At 39.3% G+C, this 19,663-nt stretch overlaps 1 protein-coding gene across 5 annotated transcripts in view; it reads left to right on the forward strand.

Annotated features, from left to right (window-relative positions):
- Positions 1 to 19,421, forward strand: part of acsl6 (acyl-CoA synthetase long chain family member 6) — a 130,770-nt gene extending 111,349 nt beyond the window's left edge. For all 5 annotated transcript variants that reach the window (XM_026928679.3, XM_053239995.1, XM_053239997.1 and 2 more), the window contains 9 exons: positions 6,915 to 7,049; positions 7,247 to 7,342; positions 7,482 to 7,554; positions 8,536 to 8,624; positions 8,761 to 8,877; positions 16,553 to 16,696; positions 16,801 to 16,902; positions 17,004 to 17,075; positions 17,196 to 19,421. In XM_026928679.3, the coding sequence (XP_026784480.1) occupies positions 6,915 to 7,049; positions 7,247 to 7,342; positions 7,482 to 7,554; positions 8,536 to 8,624; positions 8,761 to 8,877; positions 16,553 to 16,696; positions 16,801 to 16,902; positions 17,004 to 17,075; positions 17,196 to 17,336 (969 nt within the window). In that variant the 3' untranslated portion in view covers positions 17,337 to 19,421. The remainder of the gene's footprint in view (positions 1 to 6,914; positions 7,050 to 7,246; positions 7,343 to 7,481; positions 7,555 to 8,535; positions 8,625 to 8,760; positions 8,878 to 16,552; positions 16,697 to 16,800; positions 16,903 to 17,003; positions 17,076 to 17,195) is intronic.
- Positions 19,422 to 19,663: the final 242 nt, after the last annotated feature.

Here is a 19,663-nt window from a genome sequence, read left to right on the forward strand (position 1 = left end):
TTCATTTTGCCACACTTTGTCAAAGGCTCCATTGATGTCAAGGGCAATTACAACCACCTCTTTACCATTGTCATGGTGTTGGTTCCACTTCTGGGAGAGGATATTCAGAAGGTCAGCTGTACTGTGGGCTGGTCTGAATCCAAACTGCCTGCACAAGATCAGATTGTTTTCCAGAAGGTACTTCTGTAGCTGGTCACGCACAACTAATTCCATTACCTTACTAATGATTGGGCTTCCCCCAGAAGCAAAGGGCGGTGTCACAAAGCCCATTCCCATTCTCCGGCAACTGCCGCATGCTCAAAGAGCTCCAGAAAGGCCACCAGATCGTAAATGGAGGCCATCTTGGTGAGCGTCATGTGTGGCAGGGGACACAGCTGGAGATGTGGTGAGCTGCAGCAGCTTCTGGAGTGCTCACTGGCTCTCGGCCTGCCCCTGCGCGAGGGTTTTGACAATTGCACAGGTCAAGGAGCACTTGGTCAAGGGGTTGGTGAAGGAGGGTGAGGGACTTGATGATATCGCTGAGTGGGGAGGCTTCCATGGCGGCGCCTTAGTCTTCCCTGATCCCAGGTTTCAGCAACATTGTAGAACCTGGTGCATGAGGGTGTGGAGGAAGACTTGGGAGGCAGGCAGAATTCTAGCCGAGCTCCAGGCTTGCATTTATTCAGTCTGTGCTTTTCAGTGCACTTTTGACAACTCAACAAAAACAGGACAACTCAACCAAAAGTGGGTCTGTCCTGGACTCACAGCTTTTACTCCATCAAGTTCACGCTCCTCAGCATGTGTGTGTGCGTGAGTGTCTCGCAAGCTCTGCCAGCTATACCACACTCTCTCTCTTGCTTGCTGGTTATGGGAATCACTGAAAGTACAAAGAGACACAAATAAGTAGACTGGCGGTAATAAGACACAGGTGAGAATCATCACATGTTACCTGGCAGTGTCACAGGCAACAGAACTAGAGGACCCATAAGCAGAACACAGACACAGGAAGCAGGTTAAGAGGGTTTTATTAACAACATGTGGAAGGTGGCTGTGTGTGTGTGAAGGGAGCTATAATTCAGTGTCAGTCAAGGTCAGGATTCGAACCCAGGTCAGCAGTGTGAGAGATGAGGGAGACAATGTGGGGCTGGGTTTAGCAGGAAGAGAACCGGGAATGAGCAGACAGGCAGGATGAGCAGGGAACCTGGAACATGAGGATAAAAACACAGGATAAACAGAAGGTTAACTAGACAGGGAAAAGACTTGACATAACATGAAAGAAAACACAAGGAAGGCCGGAAGTGTACCGCACTGAGGCTGGAACAATCAAAACACACACACACACACACAAACAAACAGAAGGGAGAGGGAGAGAAAACACTGGAAACACAAGGAAGGGGAAACACAGGGAGATATACAGGATCTGGCCAGTCCGTGACAGCCGGTTCGACCTGTCTCCTCTCCGTCCGCAGCTGACGCTCGACCACGACCCCCACTGCCAGTTTATAATTAAATATGCGATTCAGAGGCACACGTGGAACAAGCAAAATGATATTCCATCATTAGCTAATATTTTGACACACAGCGTTTTACACTTGTATCTGGATCAGTACTGAAACCAAAATATCAGAAGCAAGTAGATTCTAATTGCAAGTAGATGATGTTATTTTTATACTTCTGTTAAAATACTGAAATACTTCAGCACTCGTACAAATCAAATGAACAAACAACTACTGCCTAGCACAGTCATTTAGGTGCATTTATAAATAGTTGGCGTGTCAGTGTTAAGTGGAGTGCGACCCTGAAAAGAGCAGGGTGAAGCAGGAGAAGATGGAGGACAGGAGAACAAAATAAAGAAGAGTGGGGAAGCAGCAGAGCAATCAATGGAAATCGTGAAGATCATCACCATGGACAGAACAGCGATGACCATAAAGCAGGAAGCAAGGAAGAGGAGGATGAGGAGGGAGGAGATGCGGCCACTCCTTCGGTGGAGCCATTCACTCTGAATGACCTACACTGCCTCGACCTGGACAAGATGGAACGGTGGGTGATGTTGTCAAGATGGACCCCACTATGTTAACGGCTCAGTCTTGGCAGTATAACACCTATGATAGGATGCAGGATGGCTCTTCACCAATTTGGTTTATGGACTGTGTCAGGTGTGGTTGACAAAGCTACAGAGGTATAAATTTCTATTCTGTTATCAGCCCAGCCTTTGGGGCTTAGGGCCTGTCCAATTTCCAATCCCATCAAGTGGCTACTCTTTTCCAAGGATTTGTTTACTCTGGACAGAGGCACAATCAGAAGGATAGACCCTATTGTCAGAACAATGAGTTTGACTTCTTGTAGTTCTTAGTTCAGAAGAAGGACAGTTCTCCTTGGCTGATTTTTAAGGCCCTTCCTTTATGTAGGTAAGGCTATCAAATGTTAATTATGTTGTGCAGTCACAGACTGGGTCACATTGGTGAAGCTGTGTGATGCACATTTCATGCCTTCATCGCATTGCAACAAAGATTTTTTTGGAGTTTGCATCACAAGGACAGACATTCCAATTCAATGCCCTACTCTCCAGCCTATCCCTAGAGCTGAGGGGGGGGTTTACAAAATACAGGCAAGCAGCCTTGTTACCTGTGATGGCTAGGGGCATAAAGGTAATGTCATACTTGGATGGGTTCCCATTAGGGAGCAGTCCATCCAGGACATGTCTACCCTCCACACATACATTAGAGCACTTGGGCTCATGACAAACTGTGAAAGATGACTAGCACAGAAGCAGACCATACCCTTCGCAGTGACTCTAGATTCGTTGGGAATGCTAGCCACTCTGTTTCCCCAAAATGTGGCATTTTCGAGACATTATTGAGCTTGCCAGTTAATTTAGGTGGCCTGCTGTGTGAGGTTCCAGCTCTTGCAAGAATGCTTAGACTGTTAAATGCAACTGCAACAGTAGCACCCTTAGGGGCTGTAAGAACAAAGGGAACCTTGAAAGCGAGTTCAACCTGTGACTTAGTCACAAATAACACATTCAGAGATGCATCCATGTCTCATTGAGAAGGGAAACAAGCCCCAACTCTCTGGAGGCATGAGGCTTTTCTCAAAAAAGGAAAAAGAGGCGTATTAACTTTGGAACATTAAATTGTTCCAAAAAATGGTGTGTGTTCCATTGATTGGACCTGGTGCCACCCAGTGCCTAAAGTTCTACCTCTTTTTGCAGGGGCCATGCACTGCTGACTAGATGGTTTCTGAATGACCTTATGGCTGAAGCCAGGGTGGCGACCTGGGATATGTATCCCCAATTTGTGAACCAGGAGACTGATCTCACAGTTTTGTACAGAAATCAATCTACAGAACTTTCCCTATTGTGTCCAATACTCACCTTTAAAATAGCCCATATACTGCAGATACTACAAATCTGAAATGTGCACCACTTTTAGAATAGTTGAATAGTTGAATTGCTGGATCTGTAAAACGGTGGAGGTATGTGTAGGATGTAGAATCATGTTCAACATTTTTATATATTGCATGTGTGTGGGTATACTCATGTGCAGTTTAAGGTATATTTATTCTTATTTATTCATAATTTTAGGAATTCTAAAGTATTTAAATTATTATATTTTAGCATTGTTGTCATATTAAATTATTTAGGCACTGACTGAAGAGCACTTTTAAATTTCATTGTACCTGTGACAATGACAATAAAGGCATATTCTGTTCTATTCTATTCTATTCTATTCTATTCACTTTTAACTTCTTTCCCTGAAAAGACTGAGGAAAAGAAGAAAAATGCATCTACCTTGTCCTATGCACAATCATTTTGGGCAAGTTTCAAGTCTTTGTGTGGTTTTGAGGTGTAATCGGGGTGGGAATTTTGCTGAAACCTGGAAAGCCTTCCCACAAGCATCTGTTCCACATAAAAGTACCTTTGCTTCATGCAGGATCCCAGTCCCATTCTACATACCTAGTCTGTAGCTAGCAAGAGTTCTAGATACCTAGTCTGTAGCTAGCAAGAGTTCAAAATAATTTTTCCAAAAAGAAGTCAAGAAAGTCACACAAGTTGTTGCTTTAATTTTTTTTTCTACTTGTGGAATTTTCTGATGCAGTTTTTTTTTTTATTTTCGAATCACTATTCCAGAAATTCGACAGTAAATTTCTTCATACTGAGCATTTTGAAAGTATATTTAGTTTCATTTGGAATTGTCAGACTTTTGAGGCATTTTTATAATGAAGAGATAATGGTCGGAAAGTGTAAACAAAAAATCAGGATGATAAGCCAGATTCAGCCTCTTCACCTAGTTTTTAAACCGCTACTTAATTAGATGGAATGAAGACATATATGATAAAGAAATGTGAGTGAATGCATCTACAAACAGTTCAGTAGCTACCCATATGTGGTTTTTTTTGGTCAGCTTTTTAGTGAAACTACAATACAGTGTCCCTGCTGCTGAGCACTCAGCTCCGTTTGTTCCGCCATGGCAGCTCCACTGTTAATGGGGTGGATGTGGCTAACTTTCAGAGCGCCTCCCACTCCAAAATCAGACAACCAATAGAGATTTAAGGGCCAAAAGCAGAAAAAGATTGCAGAAGCAGTAGAGTGATTCCAGAAGCAAGAAAAAAAAGCAGCATCAGAAAAATCCACAAATTGAAAAAAATGAAAGCAAAATGAGTGTGAATCAAAAGTAATCTTTTTGAAAAATTTATTTTCAATTGATTCTCATTACTTTCATTTGCAGAGTATTTTTTACATTTTGATAAATATTTTGTTTGTTCGTTTATTTTTTTATTTTATTTGAAACTTTTGTTACAATATTAAATCTATAATGTATCGCTTTACCACTGAGTTTTTGCACTTGACTACACTGGGATCCATCTCCACATCTGTGACACTAGAAAAATCTGACCACCTGAATGGGGCACCTAGAAAATCAACTGATGCGTAAGCTGACTCTAAATACAGAGTAAATGTTCTTTCAATGCATTTTTTCAACTTAAGAGTTGGTAGCTTTAAGTTGCCCACCTTGAATATGGCCCTGTGGGACTCTTGCATGCAACTTCCTACAGCCTCAAGCATTTATACTGTATATAAATTGTATTTATTCGCTTTTATTTTATTTTCAGTGATATGATGCCGCTGGATCTCATCTACAGTCAGGTCCATAAGTATTTGGACAGAGACACAATTTCAGTAATTTTGCCTCTATACTCCACCACACTGGATTTGAAATGAAGCAATCAAGATGTGACTGAAGTGTAAACTTTCAGCTTTACTTCAAGGGCTTTAACAAAAATATTGCATTGACCGTTTAGGAATTTCAGCTATTTTTTACAGAGTCCCTCCATTTTCACAGGCTCAAAAGTAATTGGACAAACTAATATAATCATAAATATTAGGATTATTTTTATTACTTGGAGGTAAATCCTTTGTAGTGAATGACTGCCTGAAGTCTGGACCCCATGGACATCACCAAATCCTGAGTTTCCTCCCTTGAGATGCTTTGCCAGGTCTTTACTGCAGCCATCTTCAGTTGCTGCTTGTTTGTGGGTCATTCTGCCTTCAGATTTGTCTTCAGTAAGTGAAAAGCAGCTCAGCTGCGTTGAGGTCAGGTGACTGACTCGGCCATTTAAGAACATTTAATTTCCAAGCTCTTGGGCTGCTTTCACAGTATGTTTTGGGTTGTTATCCATCTGTACTGTGAAGCACTGTCCTATCAGTTTTGAAGCATTTGACTGAATCTGAGCAGAAAGTATAGCTCTATACACTACAGAATACATCCTGCTACTTCTATCAGCATTCACATCAACAATAAACCCCAGTGACCCAGTTCCATTGGTGGCCATACATGCCCATGCCATAACACTGCCTCCACATGTTTGACGGATGATGTGGTATGAGCCTTTCCTTTTCTTCTCCATACTTTTCTCTTCCCATCATTCTGGTAACACTCAGTTAATCTTCCATCAGAACTGGTCAGGCTTTTTTAGAGGTTTTTTAGCAAAGTCTGTTCTTGAGTGTTACCAGCGGTTTGCATCTTGAGGTAAACCGTCTGTATTTACATTCATGAAGGTGGCTCTTGACTGTAGACTTTGACAATGATACGCTTACCTCCTCCAGAGTGTTCCTGACATGGCTAGATGTTGTGAAAGGGTTTTCTTCAATAAGAATAGAATTCTGCAATTATCCACTTTAGTTGTTTTCTGTGGTCTTCCAGGCCTTTTGGTGCTGCTGAGCTAACTAGTGCATTCCTTCTTTTTAAGAATGTACTAAATTGTTGATATGGCCCTCCTAAAGTTTCTGCTATCTCTCTGATAGGTCTGTTTTGGTTTTTCAGCCTAATGATGGCCTCCTTCACTTGCATCAACACCTCTTTGGACGGCATATTGAGAGTTCCCATGAACAGCTACCAAATGCAAATTCAACACTTGGAATCAGCTCCAGACCTTTTATCTCCTTAATTTATCATGAAATAAGGAGGAAACAGGCCACAGCTTGGCCATGAAACTGCTTTATCAGTCAATTGTCCCATTACTTTTGAGCCTGTGAAAATGGAGGGACTCTGTAAAAAATGGCTGTAATTCGTAAACGGTTAATGCAATATTTTTGTTAAACCCCTTGAATTAAAGCTGAAAGTCTACACTTCAGTCAAATCTTGATTGCTTCATTTCAAATCCATTGTGGTGGAATACAGAGGCAAAATTACCAAAATTGTGTCATTGTCCCAATACTTATGGACCTAACTATATATATAATACTTTATAGAAGATACAGCTAATTATTAGTATGATTGTACATTTCACTGTTCAAATGTACCAAAGAGTAAGGTTTAAAAAAAAACTAAAGTTGAGCTTTAAAAAAATTTTAACTATAATAATATCCTGCTGACTTTACACATACATACATACAGCATGGCAATTGATGTAGTTTCTTGATTATTTTTGTTCAGATCTTCACTCAGGCCAATACCCCTGTGAAGCGTTGGCTCCTTAATTTTGCTGCAAAGAAAAAAGGAGAAGAGGTCAGCAGTGGGATCATCCGCAATAACAGCATTTGGGATAAGATCTTCTTCAGCAAGATTCAGGTGTGTCGTCATGGCTGAGCTTAAACCCTGTTTCCTTATATCTCCATAACTTGTATCCATCCCACAACTTAAATTAAGCCAATATGCATGTTTGGAGTCAGGCATAAGAGATTGAGTGGGTATACTGATGAGCGTGATATTTTGAAGTAAGTCGCATACATATATTGGGGACTAATCAGAGTGTAATTGCTTTGCAGGCCAATTTAGGTGGGAGGCTTCGCATGGTTATAACAGGTGCTGCTCCCACCTCTCCTACTGTACTCAGCTTTTTGAGAGCAGCTCTGGGCTGTCAGGTGGGATCACCCACACATGCTCACCCATATACGCACAAAAAACTTTGAATACTCACTTTCTCTGATATTGTCTGCCAGCTTTACATTGAACACTGAGCATCTGTATATTCATGTATTGTGCATACATCCATGTTTAAAGGTGTATGAAGCATATGGACAGACAGAGTGCACAGCCGGCTGCACGTTCACGACCCCTGGAGACTGGACTTCAGGTAAACCTGATTGCCTCGTATGACATCACTGTCAGTTATACAATAACCTGTATTCCCACTACATCCATACATTACATTTTATGTGAATAATAAGAGAAAGAAAATTACTTGTGACTGGAATGTTATGTGTTTAAAAGACAGAAGTGCAAGCCTACCATGGTAGGACCCGCTAAGTAGGGCCCTAAACATGGTCATTCCCATTCATCCATACCCATTGTACTAGAAACTGATTATTACTTCATTTGTGCTTTTATGGTGACAAGTAAGGTGTCTAAACATTTATAACAAATTACAAGAACAAACTTATCAACATTATTGAAATCACTGCATCACTGTAAAAACAGTAAGTAATCTAATCTACTAAGTGCTTCCTGCACCACACCTCCCCAAACTAATTTAAAAAATACATACAATGCTATAACCTTATAAAATGAAGCCTCTGCTCATCCCTACATGTGTAACAATAATTTTTAAAAAATTATATACCTATCACAGAGGCAGTGACGTGGGATGCAAGTAATTTTTTTTATTATTATTTAAAATCCATCAGACAATCCAAAACTCAAGGTCAAGAAACAGACATAGGTCAGGCGATCAGCAAACAGCCCATATTAGGCAAAACAAGCGGCAAAATAACAACAGAACAATGTCAGTATACCACCACTGAATTAAAACAGGCTAGGAGCGAGACTTCTCAATGAGTATTTGAATGTCCAGATTATTTAAAGCATGAGTGTGATTGGGTACAGGTGCATGTAATTTGAATTCAGGGGTACATGTGGGTGATAGACTCATGTGATGTATTTTGTAGTCCATGATGCTGGGAAATGGAGTTGGATTTGTGAATGCTGCGCTGTAGCAGTGAATGAAGTTCATGGCCGAGGCTGCTGGTGATGTGACAACACCTAATTTTGTGTGAAGAGATGATGGAAGCTTAGTGCCCTGTCTGCATGATAATTTATATTCCCCTGTTATTTGTAGGTCATGTGGGTGCTCCACTACCATGCAACATCATTAAACTTGTGGATGTGCCAGAGAAGAACTACTTTACTTCAAAAGGAGAGGGGGAGGTAGAAATATGATATCATGGTGTTTAATAATTTGCATTATTGGGCACCTGCGACTGCCAACACTACCAATTAATATTGCACTATGTAGCTTACCTATTTGATTTAGCCTAAAAAAAACATTCTGATTGAATTGCAGGTGTGTGTCAAAGGCCCAAATGTCTTTAAAGGCTATCTGAAGGATCCAGCTATGACAGCAGAAACACTGGATTCGGATGGGTGGCTTCACACAGGAGACATTGGACAATGGTTACCGGTGTGCTGTCATATCACAGCATTCATATCATTTGGTTCATGCTGGAAAAGGAATTATATTAACACCAAAAGGCATATCTTAAACTTTTCATCATATTTTCCTAATTTGAAACTTTTAATCATATTATCTTTTTTTGATTTTAAATCAAAATTGATCTATAGTGTAATATTCGTTATACTGACAATATTTTGTCATTTCAGAAACATAAGGTATGTTTCCCTGAAACTGTGCTCACTGTTTCCTTTTTCTATGTAAACAGATACTGATGTGATAGACTGTGTACTTTGGAAGTTTAGTGAGTTAAACATACAGTGGCTTCAGAAAGAATTCAGATCCCTTCAGTTTTTGCACACATTGTTGCTAAATAATTAGTGGGCCAAGCATATAGTGCTTGGAAGCCTATTGTTTTCGTTAGGCTTTTTCTTCTTCTTCGCTAAAACTGTTCATGCAGACCAAACCTAGGTCCTACAGTCCTGAAACTTGGTCAGTACATACTACTCCTTCCCGTTACTTAGGCATATGATGTGAGCCCGATCGTCCTAACAGTGGGGCTACAGCAAAGCATTTTTAGGTTTTCATATCTCGAATTCCATAGGTCCTACTGTGAAAATTATTTTTGCTACTTATTCCTTGGGTGTATAATAACTCAAATAAGCACAACCTTTACAACTGTGGTGAGTAGAAAAGCATCTCAGACACAACACATCAAACCAGTTTGGGTGATAGCCTCAGATTCCTGTTCTTGGCTGACAGGAGGGGAACTCAATGTAGTCTTCTGCTGTTGTAGCCCATCCACCTCAAGATTCAATGTTTTGTCCATGCCGAGATGCATTTCTTCTCACCATGGTTCTAAAGAGTGATTATATGAGTTACTATATAGTTCCTGGCAGTATAGTTCCTTTCTTATCAACAAGTCATTTCCACTCACAGAACTGCTGCTCACTTGGTGTTTTTTGTTTTTTGCACCACTCTAGAGACTGTTGTGGGTGAAAATACCAGGAGATCAGCATTTTCTGAAATATTCAAACCAGCCCATCTGGTACCAACATACAGATAGATAACTCCATGACTGTGCAAGTGCACTAGTGTTACTAATAAAGTGGACATGAGTGTATAGTAAAACAGTTAATCTTACAGATTTTCAGTAGGGGGTGTGATTAGATTCAAATTTCTCTTTCTCAGTTTATAAGTCCAATGAAGATAAAATCTGTTTTTTTGCATCGTTGTCTAATCTGTGAAAGGATTTTTATTGTTGACTAGGTTACTTTAAAAACATTTCAGCCATTAGCCAATCACATTGCAGCACATACTTCACGGGTTTAGCATCAAGCTACCGACATGAACATTTAATATTATGTTCATCTGTGGTTTCTTTAGTATTCTATGCAAGTTAGTGAGGGCTAGCTACCTGTGGCGCAGTCTGCACTCAGTGCTTGGCCCCCGCAGATTGCCGCTTATGGCCATATTTATTATTATTAGTCTGATTCTTCTAAAATGAGATAGGCAGCCCAAACCGTAAGGCACAGAAACACCAAAATTTGTCACATGTTTCAGAATTCCCAGTGTTACTCAGGGAAGTAAAAGGGCCAGTGTCAGCCTTATGGCAGCACTGTTGTGCAAGTGTTTACGTTTTGTCCTACAGTCAGGTCCATAAATATTGGGACAGTGACACAGTTTTGGTAATTTTTCCTCTGTACACCACCACAGTGGATTTGAAATGAAGCAGTCAAGATGTGACTGAAGCGTAGACTTTCAGCTTTAATTCAAGGGGTTTAACAAAAATATTGCATTAACCGTTTAGGAATTACAACCATTTTTTACAGAGTTCATCCATTTTCACAGGCTCAAAAGTAATGGGACAAACTAATATAATCATAAATATTAGGATTATTTTTATTACTTGGAGGTAAATCCTTTGCAGTCAATGACTACCTGAAGTCTGGACCCCATGGACATCACCAAATCCTGAGTTTCCTCCCTTGAGATGATTTGCCAGGTCTTTACTGCAGCCATCTTCAGTTGCTGCTTGTTTGTGGGTCATTCTGCCTTCAGATTTGTCTTCAGTAAGTGAAAAGCAGCTCAGCTGCGTTGAGGTCAGGTGACTGACTCGGCCATTTAAGAACATTTAATTTCCAAGCTCTTGGGCTGCTTTCACAGTATGTTTTGGGTTGTTATCCATCTGTACTGTGAAGCGCTGTCCTATCAGTTTTGAAGCATTTGACTGAATCTGAGCAGAAAGTATAGCTCTGTACACTTCAGAATTCATCCTGCTGCTTCTATCAACAGTCACATTATCAATAAACCCCAGTGACCCAGTTCCATTGGCAGCCAAACATGCCCATGCCATAACACTGCCTCCACATGTTTGACGGATGATGTGGTATGCTTTGGATCATGAGCCCTTCCTTTCCTTCTCCATACTTTTCTCTTCCCATCATTCTGGTACAAGTTAATCTTGCATCAGAACTGGTCAGGCTTTTTTAGAGGTTTTTTAGCAAAGTCTAATCTGGCCTTTGTGTTCTTGAGTGTTACCAGTGGTTTGCATCTTGAGGTAAACCGTCTGTATTTACATTCATGAAGGTGGCTCTTGATTGTAGACTTTGACAATGATAGGCCTACCTCCTCCAGAGTGTTCCTGACATGGCTAGATATTGTGAAGGGGTTGTTCTTCAATAAGAAAAGAATTCTGCAATCATCCACTTTAGTTGTTTTCTGTGGTCTCCCAGGCCTTTTGGTGTTGCTGAGCTCGCCAGTGCATTCCTTCTTTTTAAGAATGTTCCAAATTGTTGATATGGCCCTCCTAAAGTTTCTGCTATCTCTCTGATAGGTCTGTTTTGGTTTTTCAGCCTAATGATGGGCCTCCTTCACTTGCATCAACACCTCTTTGGACGGCATATTGAGAGTTCCCATGAACAGCTACCAAATGCAAATTCAACACTTGGAATCAGCTCCAGACCTTTTATCTCCTTAATTTATCATGAAATAAGGAGGAAACAGGCCACAGCTGGCCATGAAACTGCTTATCAGTCAATTGTCCCATTACTTTTGAGCCTGTGAAAATGGAGGAACTCTGTAAAAAAATGGCTGTAATTCCTAAACGGTTAATGCAATATTTTTGTTAAACCCCTTGAATTAAAGCTGAAAGTCTACGCTTCAGTCACATCTTGACTCCTTCATTTCAAATCCACTGTGGTGGTATACAGAGGCAAAATTACCAAAACTGTGTCACTGTCCCAATATTTATGGACCTGATTGTATATCTCGAGAACCGTAAACTGTACACTCAAAATTATCTTTTCATTTTATTTCTTGGCTTCTGCTGAATTCAGCTAGATCCCACCCACTAGTTTCTTCCATGACAGATTTTTTTTTGGAAATTTGCATAATATGCAAAACCTACTAAACTAGTCCTAGGATCTTTGGCTGATCTTCACGAACCTGATGTCAAACTATTCAGGAGAGTGTGAACCTCAAAAGATATTAAAAGCATGTTGACAGTTATAAACAATATGGCCGCCACATGTCAATCACTTCTAATGATGTGTAGCATATTTTATTCAAAGAGCAGTAACTCATGACTGCTTGTATGCATCCAGACGAAACTACAGGTCAAGATTCTGAGGTCAGGCATGGTCATCCACAGGGGTAGAAGCTAAGGTCTATAATAAATGAATATCTTTTTTTATCTTCACAACTGTAGGAAATAAAACTTGTTAACTGTAAATGGTAGGAGCAAAACTTGTTGTATCAGCAGGATTCCTGGTCCTCTAGCATGTTTTTCCATATAGTTTAATTACTTTTGGCTGATACTTTTTGCTTTCTATCATCTTTAATTTTCTAAAAGACTTTTTTTTTTTTTTTTTTCAAACTAGCCCTAGGCCGTTCATCTGATCGGCATAAAATATGAAATCTAGCAGGTAAAGAGTTTGCTGACAAAATGATCGAGAACAGGTTTGATTGGCCAAAATGATTTAGGCCATTGCATGTATGTATTAAAAGAGTCGTATCTTCTGAATGAAAAGTCAAATTTCTACGAACTTCACAATACGTAGTCAGTAGGACACTCTCTGGCCACTCCACAAATTTCATTGGCCTATAGGGGGAGCCATAACAAAAAAAAAGCATATATATCTCCTCAACTGAAGATTAAATTTGATATGTTTTTATTTGCTATGTTTTTTCTTGGTCAAATTTGAAATCTGTATGTCATGCTATCAAATTAATACATCTGGGAAGAAATATAGCCTACCATATACTGCATTCTCAGAAAATGTGTGCGTGTGTGTGCATACATCAGGAAAAACGAGAGATTGGAGTCTTTTTGTTCTCAGCTGAGATAATCATGTTTTAAAGAGGCTGTAGTCCCTTTAAATGGGCTTCACTGAATTGAACAAATCAGAGTGCGCCATTTTCAAGCACCAGGCTCTTTGCTCCTGGGAGAGACTTAGTGACTCGCACGACATTGAAGAACCAGAGTGCTAAATTTTTTTAGTTCATGATGTTCATTTAGCGGTTGGTTAGTTTACTTTCCTTTGGTAAGGTGTATTTTGTGCGCATATTAAGTAACAGGACTGTGCTATTAATTAAGCTAATTGCATAATACAGTAGTGTTAGGGTGATATACAGTATGTGCTTATGCTTCTGGCGTTAGTATGGTTGTTAGGGTGAATTCTGCCGCTACTTTGTATTTAAATTGTAGCGTTGACTTAAGAAATGTAAATGGATTATTATTATTATTTTTTTGCTTGTGATGTAGATTATATTCAATTAATATAGGGTTGCACTGGGTTTCGTAGCTGGTGCATGCGCACTGGGTCAATCACACAGTCAGCATGTTAAGACCTCATGTTTGAGAACGGTCTGTATCCGTCCACTTGGCATACAGTGCTTATTATAGGGAATTTTATAGAGAATGCAGAGACTACAGTAGAGTCCATTTAGTTCATTAATTCATATTTGCCTGAAATTGAGTAATAAGTATGCCCTAGAAAATTACAAAATGCACATGTTAACCATTAGTAATACAAAAATATGAGGCCTGTCTATATATTCACGTGTTACTAATATGAAAGGCAATGAAAGGGAATAAGCACCTGCAAAATAAAGTCCTTATGAAAGTTTCCACATTTTAGCCCTGCTCACTATTTCCACATCCTAGCTAAATGTCTAACGAAAATGCTGACCTTTTCTGAGGTCAATCCACATCCTGTATCTCAAAATGCCAGTTTGATGCCCATCACATCACCAATCTAATCTCACAGTTATTTTAAATAGATTAAAATCTATAACATCAACTGTGTTCTCCTACATAATCACTTTTTTGTGTTCTGTGCAACTTGGTGAGTTCTAGCTACCTGTAGTGCGATCTGCATATTGTGCTTGACCCCTGCAAAAAGGCTATATTTACTATTTAAATTGACTTAATTCAGGGTGGTTTTTTTGCCATCAGTGTACACACAGTAATCCATAATGACAAAGTGATAAGCTTTTTGTTTAATTTATTAAAAAGTATTAGTATTCAAACCCTTTATTCTGTACTTACTAGGTTAAGTGGTAGCTCAGTGGTTATGCTGCTGGACTACTGATCAGAAGGTTGTCCGTTCGAATTCCACCACCACCAGGCTGTCACTGCTGGGTCCTTGAGCAAAGCCCTTAACTGCTCAAATGTATGGTGCCCTGAATAAGGATGTCTGCCAAATGCTGTAAATGTACTTTGTAGGAGCGCCTTTGGCAGCAGTAACAGCACTGAATCTTCTTGGATAAATCTCTACAAGCACATTTGGATTTGGGCTGTTTATCCATTCTTCCTGATAGATCTTCTCAAGCTCACTCAGATTGGATTGGGAATGTTTGTGACCTGCCATCTTCAGGTCTGTTCTACAGATGTTCTATAGGGTTTGTGCTTTGACTGGACAATTCAAGGAAATTCAGAAGCCACTCCAGTACTGTTGTTTCTGTATGCTTCAAGCTATTGTCATGCTGAAAGATGAATCTTTGCCCCAGTAAGAGGTCATGTGCACTCTGGAGCAGGTTTTCAGTTCAATTCAGTTTTATTTGTATATTTCTTTTAACAACGGACATTGTCACAAAGCAGCTTTACAGAAATAAATACATTGAGGATATAAATTTTAAATTTAAATTTTATCCCTAATGTGAAAGCCAGAGGCGACGGTGGCAAGGAAAAACTCCCTGAGATGATATAAGGAAGAAAGACTCAAAAGGGAATCCTCATCTGGATGACAACAGATAGTACAATTGTAAACAAATCCTTTCTATAACTGTGTACTTCATGGTCATATAGTGCAATTGTGTAACAAGGAAGTTCCTTACAGTTTTCCTATGAAGTCTGTTTTGTTGAACTTATCCACTGATCACTGATGGAGACTTGAGTGCAAAACTGTTCATGGCAATTGCAGCCCTAAAGCTATCATAGCAAAACTGTTCATATGAATTGTGATCCAAAGCAATCTTCATGGTTTTTAAGTGGTACCATCCTCAGTAATCTCATTGATCTTCAGGCTGTCCATGTGGGTCAATCCTCAGCAGAAGCTGAGAATTGATGAGAATTCCAACCAGAAGCAGGGCATCAGGATGAATCAGGATGAATCAGGCAGGTCCAGAGAGCAGAAGGTTTTCTTCATGGACCACTCTGTATTTGGCTGCATTCATCCTTCCCTCAATTCTGATCAGTTTCCCTGTCCCTGCTGCTGAGAAGCACTCTCAAAGCATGATGCCACCATGTCACCATAGGGGCAGTATGAGCAGTACCTTGTTTTTTGTACCACCAGATGAAGTGCTTAGAGTTGAGTCCAGAATTAAATTTTTGTCATATCATAGCAGAGAATTTTTTTCTCGTGGTCTGAGCGCCTACCATATAAACTCAAGAATGGCTTCTGTCTTAGCCACTCTACCATAAAGGCTTGATTGATGTATTGATTGGTGAGTATTTCTGAGCTTGTCAGCAAGTTCTCGCATCTCTGCAGAGGACATTTGAAAGTCTGTTAGAGTGGTCACTGGGTTCGTGGTCATCTCCCTGACCAAGGCCCTTCAGCCCTGAGCTACTGAGTTTTTTTACAGATGGCCAGCTCTAGGAAGAGTCCTGGTGGTTCCATACTTCTTCCAATGATAGAGCCCACTGTCCTTCTGGGAACAGTCAGTGTTTTAGAAATGGGTTTATACTCATGGCCAGATCTGTCTTAGCACAATTTGTTTGTGGAGATTGAAAGTTCCACTTCATGGCTTGGTTTTTGGTCTGACTTGCTCTGTGAAATGAGGGACCTTATACACAGGTGTGTGTCTTACTAATTGTGGACTCCAGTCAAGTTTGAGATCGATCTCAAAGACAATCAAACCAAACAGGATGCACTTGAGCTCAATTTGGAGTGCCTTAGCCAAGGGTCTGAATACTTAGCTAAATGAGATATTTCCGTTTTTGATTTTTAATGCATTTTCAAACAATTCTACAATATTTTTGTTTTGTGATTACGGATTATTGTATGTAGAGTAATGGCCAAAGATTACGTCTAATACATTTTAAATGAAATGTAAAATAAAGTGTGTAAAAAAAGGGAAGGGGTCTGAACACTTTCCAAACCCACTGTACATTTGTGCAGATAGTATGGTATTACACTGGCAGTAAATATAAGCAAATTTTCTAGCTGTTCTTGTTTTTCAGAATGGCACATTAAAGATCATAGACAGGAAGAAGCACATATTTAAGCTTGCACAGGGTGAATATATTTCCCCTGAGAAGATCGAGAACATCTATATTCGCAGTGAGCCTGTGTCTCAGCTCTATGTTCATGGAGACAGCCTGCAGGTTGGTGCTCTGCCAAGGCAGAAGAACTGGCCTTTATTAAAATAATCTGAACAGGTTTCACTTTTCTTTTAAAGATGCAATTTACCCATTTTATTCCTTTGCAGTCTTGTCTGGTTGGGATTGTCGTTCCAGATCCTGAAGTGATGCCCTCATGGGCCCAGAAAAAGGGCATTGATGGATGTTATGATGGTCTGTGTAAGAATGTGGTAAGTTCCATGCAAAAAATTAACATTGTAAATGAAATAGTTCCTGTATGTAAAATTTTAGCCCACCAGTCATAGACTGAATTTTCCCTGTTATTTTGAAGGAACTAAAGAAAGCCATCTTGGATGACATGGTGTGTTTGGGCAAAGCCGGTGGCCTCCATTCATTTGAGCAAGTAAGTGCATAGCTGAAATGTTTGCCATAGTGTAGACCACAATTGATAATTTTTGACCAGGTTATCAGTAAATACAGAACTGATTTATTTCAAAACCTCATAATGTTCCTTTGTCTACAGGTAAAAGACATCTATATTCATAATGAGATGTTCTCCATAGAAAATGGATTGCTGACCCCCACATTAAAAGCCAAGAGGCCAGAGCTTAAAGAATATTTCAAGCAACAGATAGAACATCTGTATGACAACATCACAATGTAAAATTCCCTGTTGCTAAATGAGGACTGAGGACTCTTTTTTAGTGACCGATTGTTTGTCAATTATTTTGTCATTAATTTCCAATCAAACTACAAAAAGCATGCAAACGAGCCATGCATGATGAGAAGATGGAGCGCAGTGTCAGTCTGGAAGTGTAGATAGACTCAAAGGAGAGTAGTCATCCTTTGGCCATGATTGTCAGCAGTTGGTGTGCCTTTTGAAAAAGTGGCATAGTTACAACCAAGTTTCAAAAACCCTTCAAAAAGCCAAACTAATGTGCATGCATCCTTCCTTTTTCATAAGTGACTAAATAAGCAAAATGACTCTCTTTGTTCTATTAATTCTATTTGATTATGGGTCCAACTGGAAAAAAAAAAAGTTATTTTTGAACAAACAACAACGCATGATTTGTTAGAGCAGTCCTTTCTTGATTAATTGAGGTTTTACATATCAAAAGACACACAAACTAACACATTTACATACAACTTACATACATTTGGCCTAAACATGGGGAATAAAATGCAGCAATATTAGATATTTACTTTCTAAATCTGCTTGCTTGTTGCAAAGTGAGCATGCCATGGACTTAGATGTTTGGACTTGGTAGTATTTTCAGTTGCAAATTCTTCCATCCCACAATTAAAAAAAAAAAAGTTAATGTAAGTAATGTTGTAACTTAGCTGCAAACAGATTTATTACAATGGTTTAAATTATTTTTTTCGTGTAAAGTGAAAGAGATTAAATACTTGTTTCAGGACCATGGTATGGATTGGGACATACATCAGAACCATGATATGGATGGAAACAAAATAAAAAAAATATTAATTTAATCCTTTTACTTTTCATTCTTTCCTGTAAGCAGTGCAGAAGGTATAAAAAGGCAGTGCACAGCTGATACGACACATTTGATTTGTTTGTATTATACTACAAACACTTTACCAGTGGAAACCTAATAATGCTTCTCTGAATACCTGTGTTCAATGCATCAGAGCTGTAGTCAATGAAGCAGTGGCAAGAAATAGCTCAGCTTTTTACTTTTCAGTGACTGTGTCCACCAAACACACCAATAAAGAACTAATGTCACTAACCTTCAATTAATATTGTTTTAATAGATATTCAGCTTTTAAACTAATCTTAGGTTAATGTTAGTTTTGATGTATTAAAAATCAAAATTTGTATGAGTATTGAAATGGGTACTCAGTTTTATAACAGATTCTGATAGCGTGCCCAGTAAATCTGATAAATTATTATTAGATGGCTATTGCTGTCTACTATAGCCTAAATAACAGTTTGTGCATTTTGGAAAGATGCTATTTTGAAACACAGATAGCTTGCTTACTCAGTCACATTAGACAGAAGATAGAAAACATTCCAGAAATTTCCACAAGGCGACTCGTTCAGGAGTTGAATAAAGTTGTTCTGCAAATTGCTACGTTATAATTTGTGAAAAAACATTTACTTCTTTTTCCAGCAGCCCTGGTTTTTCAGTGTTTCCCCAAATTTTCTAGGGCCTTGTTTAAAATCTGAATATGAAAACAGATACAAATATTTTCAGCATTAAACAGATACAAATACAGATAATGACATTGTGTTACACCCCTAGTTTAGAGCTAAAAACCTCTGAGACTGATTTGCACAGTACATGCTTAAAGATAAAGGTCTCTGAGACCAAGTCACATTTTAGTGAAAAGCTTTGTATATAAATCAAGAGATTTATATTAAGCTGAGCATGTATTAGTAATCTCTCTGGGCCGGAGAATACTGTTGGGAAATACTTAATGTTATATGTTGTTCCTGTCTCTTCTTATTATGATTTTGTCAGTTTGCCTATCAATATCATATGCATAAGATTATAGGGACCACCTGCTGAAGCTGTTGTTACCTAATAAGGATATGTAGAAACTTGTATGCACCCTTTCTATACAAACTATGAGAAATTCTTTTATTGTTTCTGCCTCACTATGAAAGAGGTACACCTCCTTTGAGCATGGGTTCACTCTTCATGTATAGCTGAAGTGATAACTCACTGCTGCTGTATTGCTGAAGTGTGCTCCCTCTGCAGAGGAAGAATAAACTTTTGATCTGTGAGACTGCCTGCTGGTGTTATTTGGGGAATAGGAAAAATTCTTCAATAATCCTGGTGACAGAAGTGGGATCTCAAAAAACAAACACAGTAGGTGTCTAAATATATATATTATTAATTTTATTGCCATTCCCTAAGAGTAGTGAATCAAAACCGAACTAAATGAGGTCAAGCCAAAGAGGGGAACCAAGAGGGGTCCATCCTGAGAGAGAAGGGACCACTGCAATTCCCGGAGGGAGTAGTGGAG

This window comes from Pangasianodon hypophthalmus, chromosome 15 (assembly GCF_027358585.1).
Source record: "Pangasianodon hypophthalmus isolate fPanHyp1 chromosome 15, fPanHyp1.pri, whole genome shotgun sequence".
Taxonomy (NCBI): domain Eukaryota; kingdom Metazoa; phylum Chordata; class Actinopteri; order Siluriformes; family Pangasiidae; genus Pangasianodon; species Pangasianodon hypophthalmus.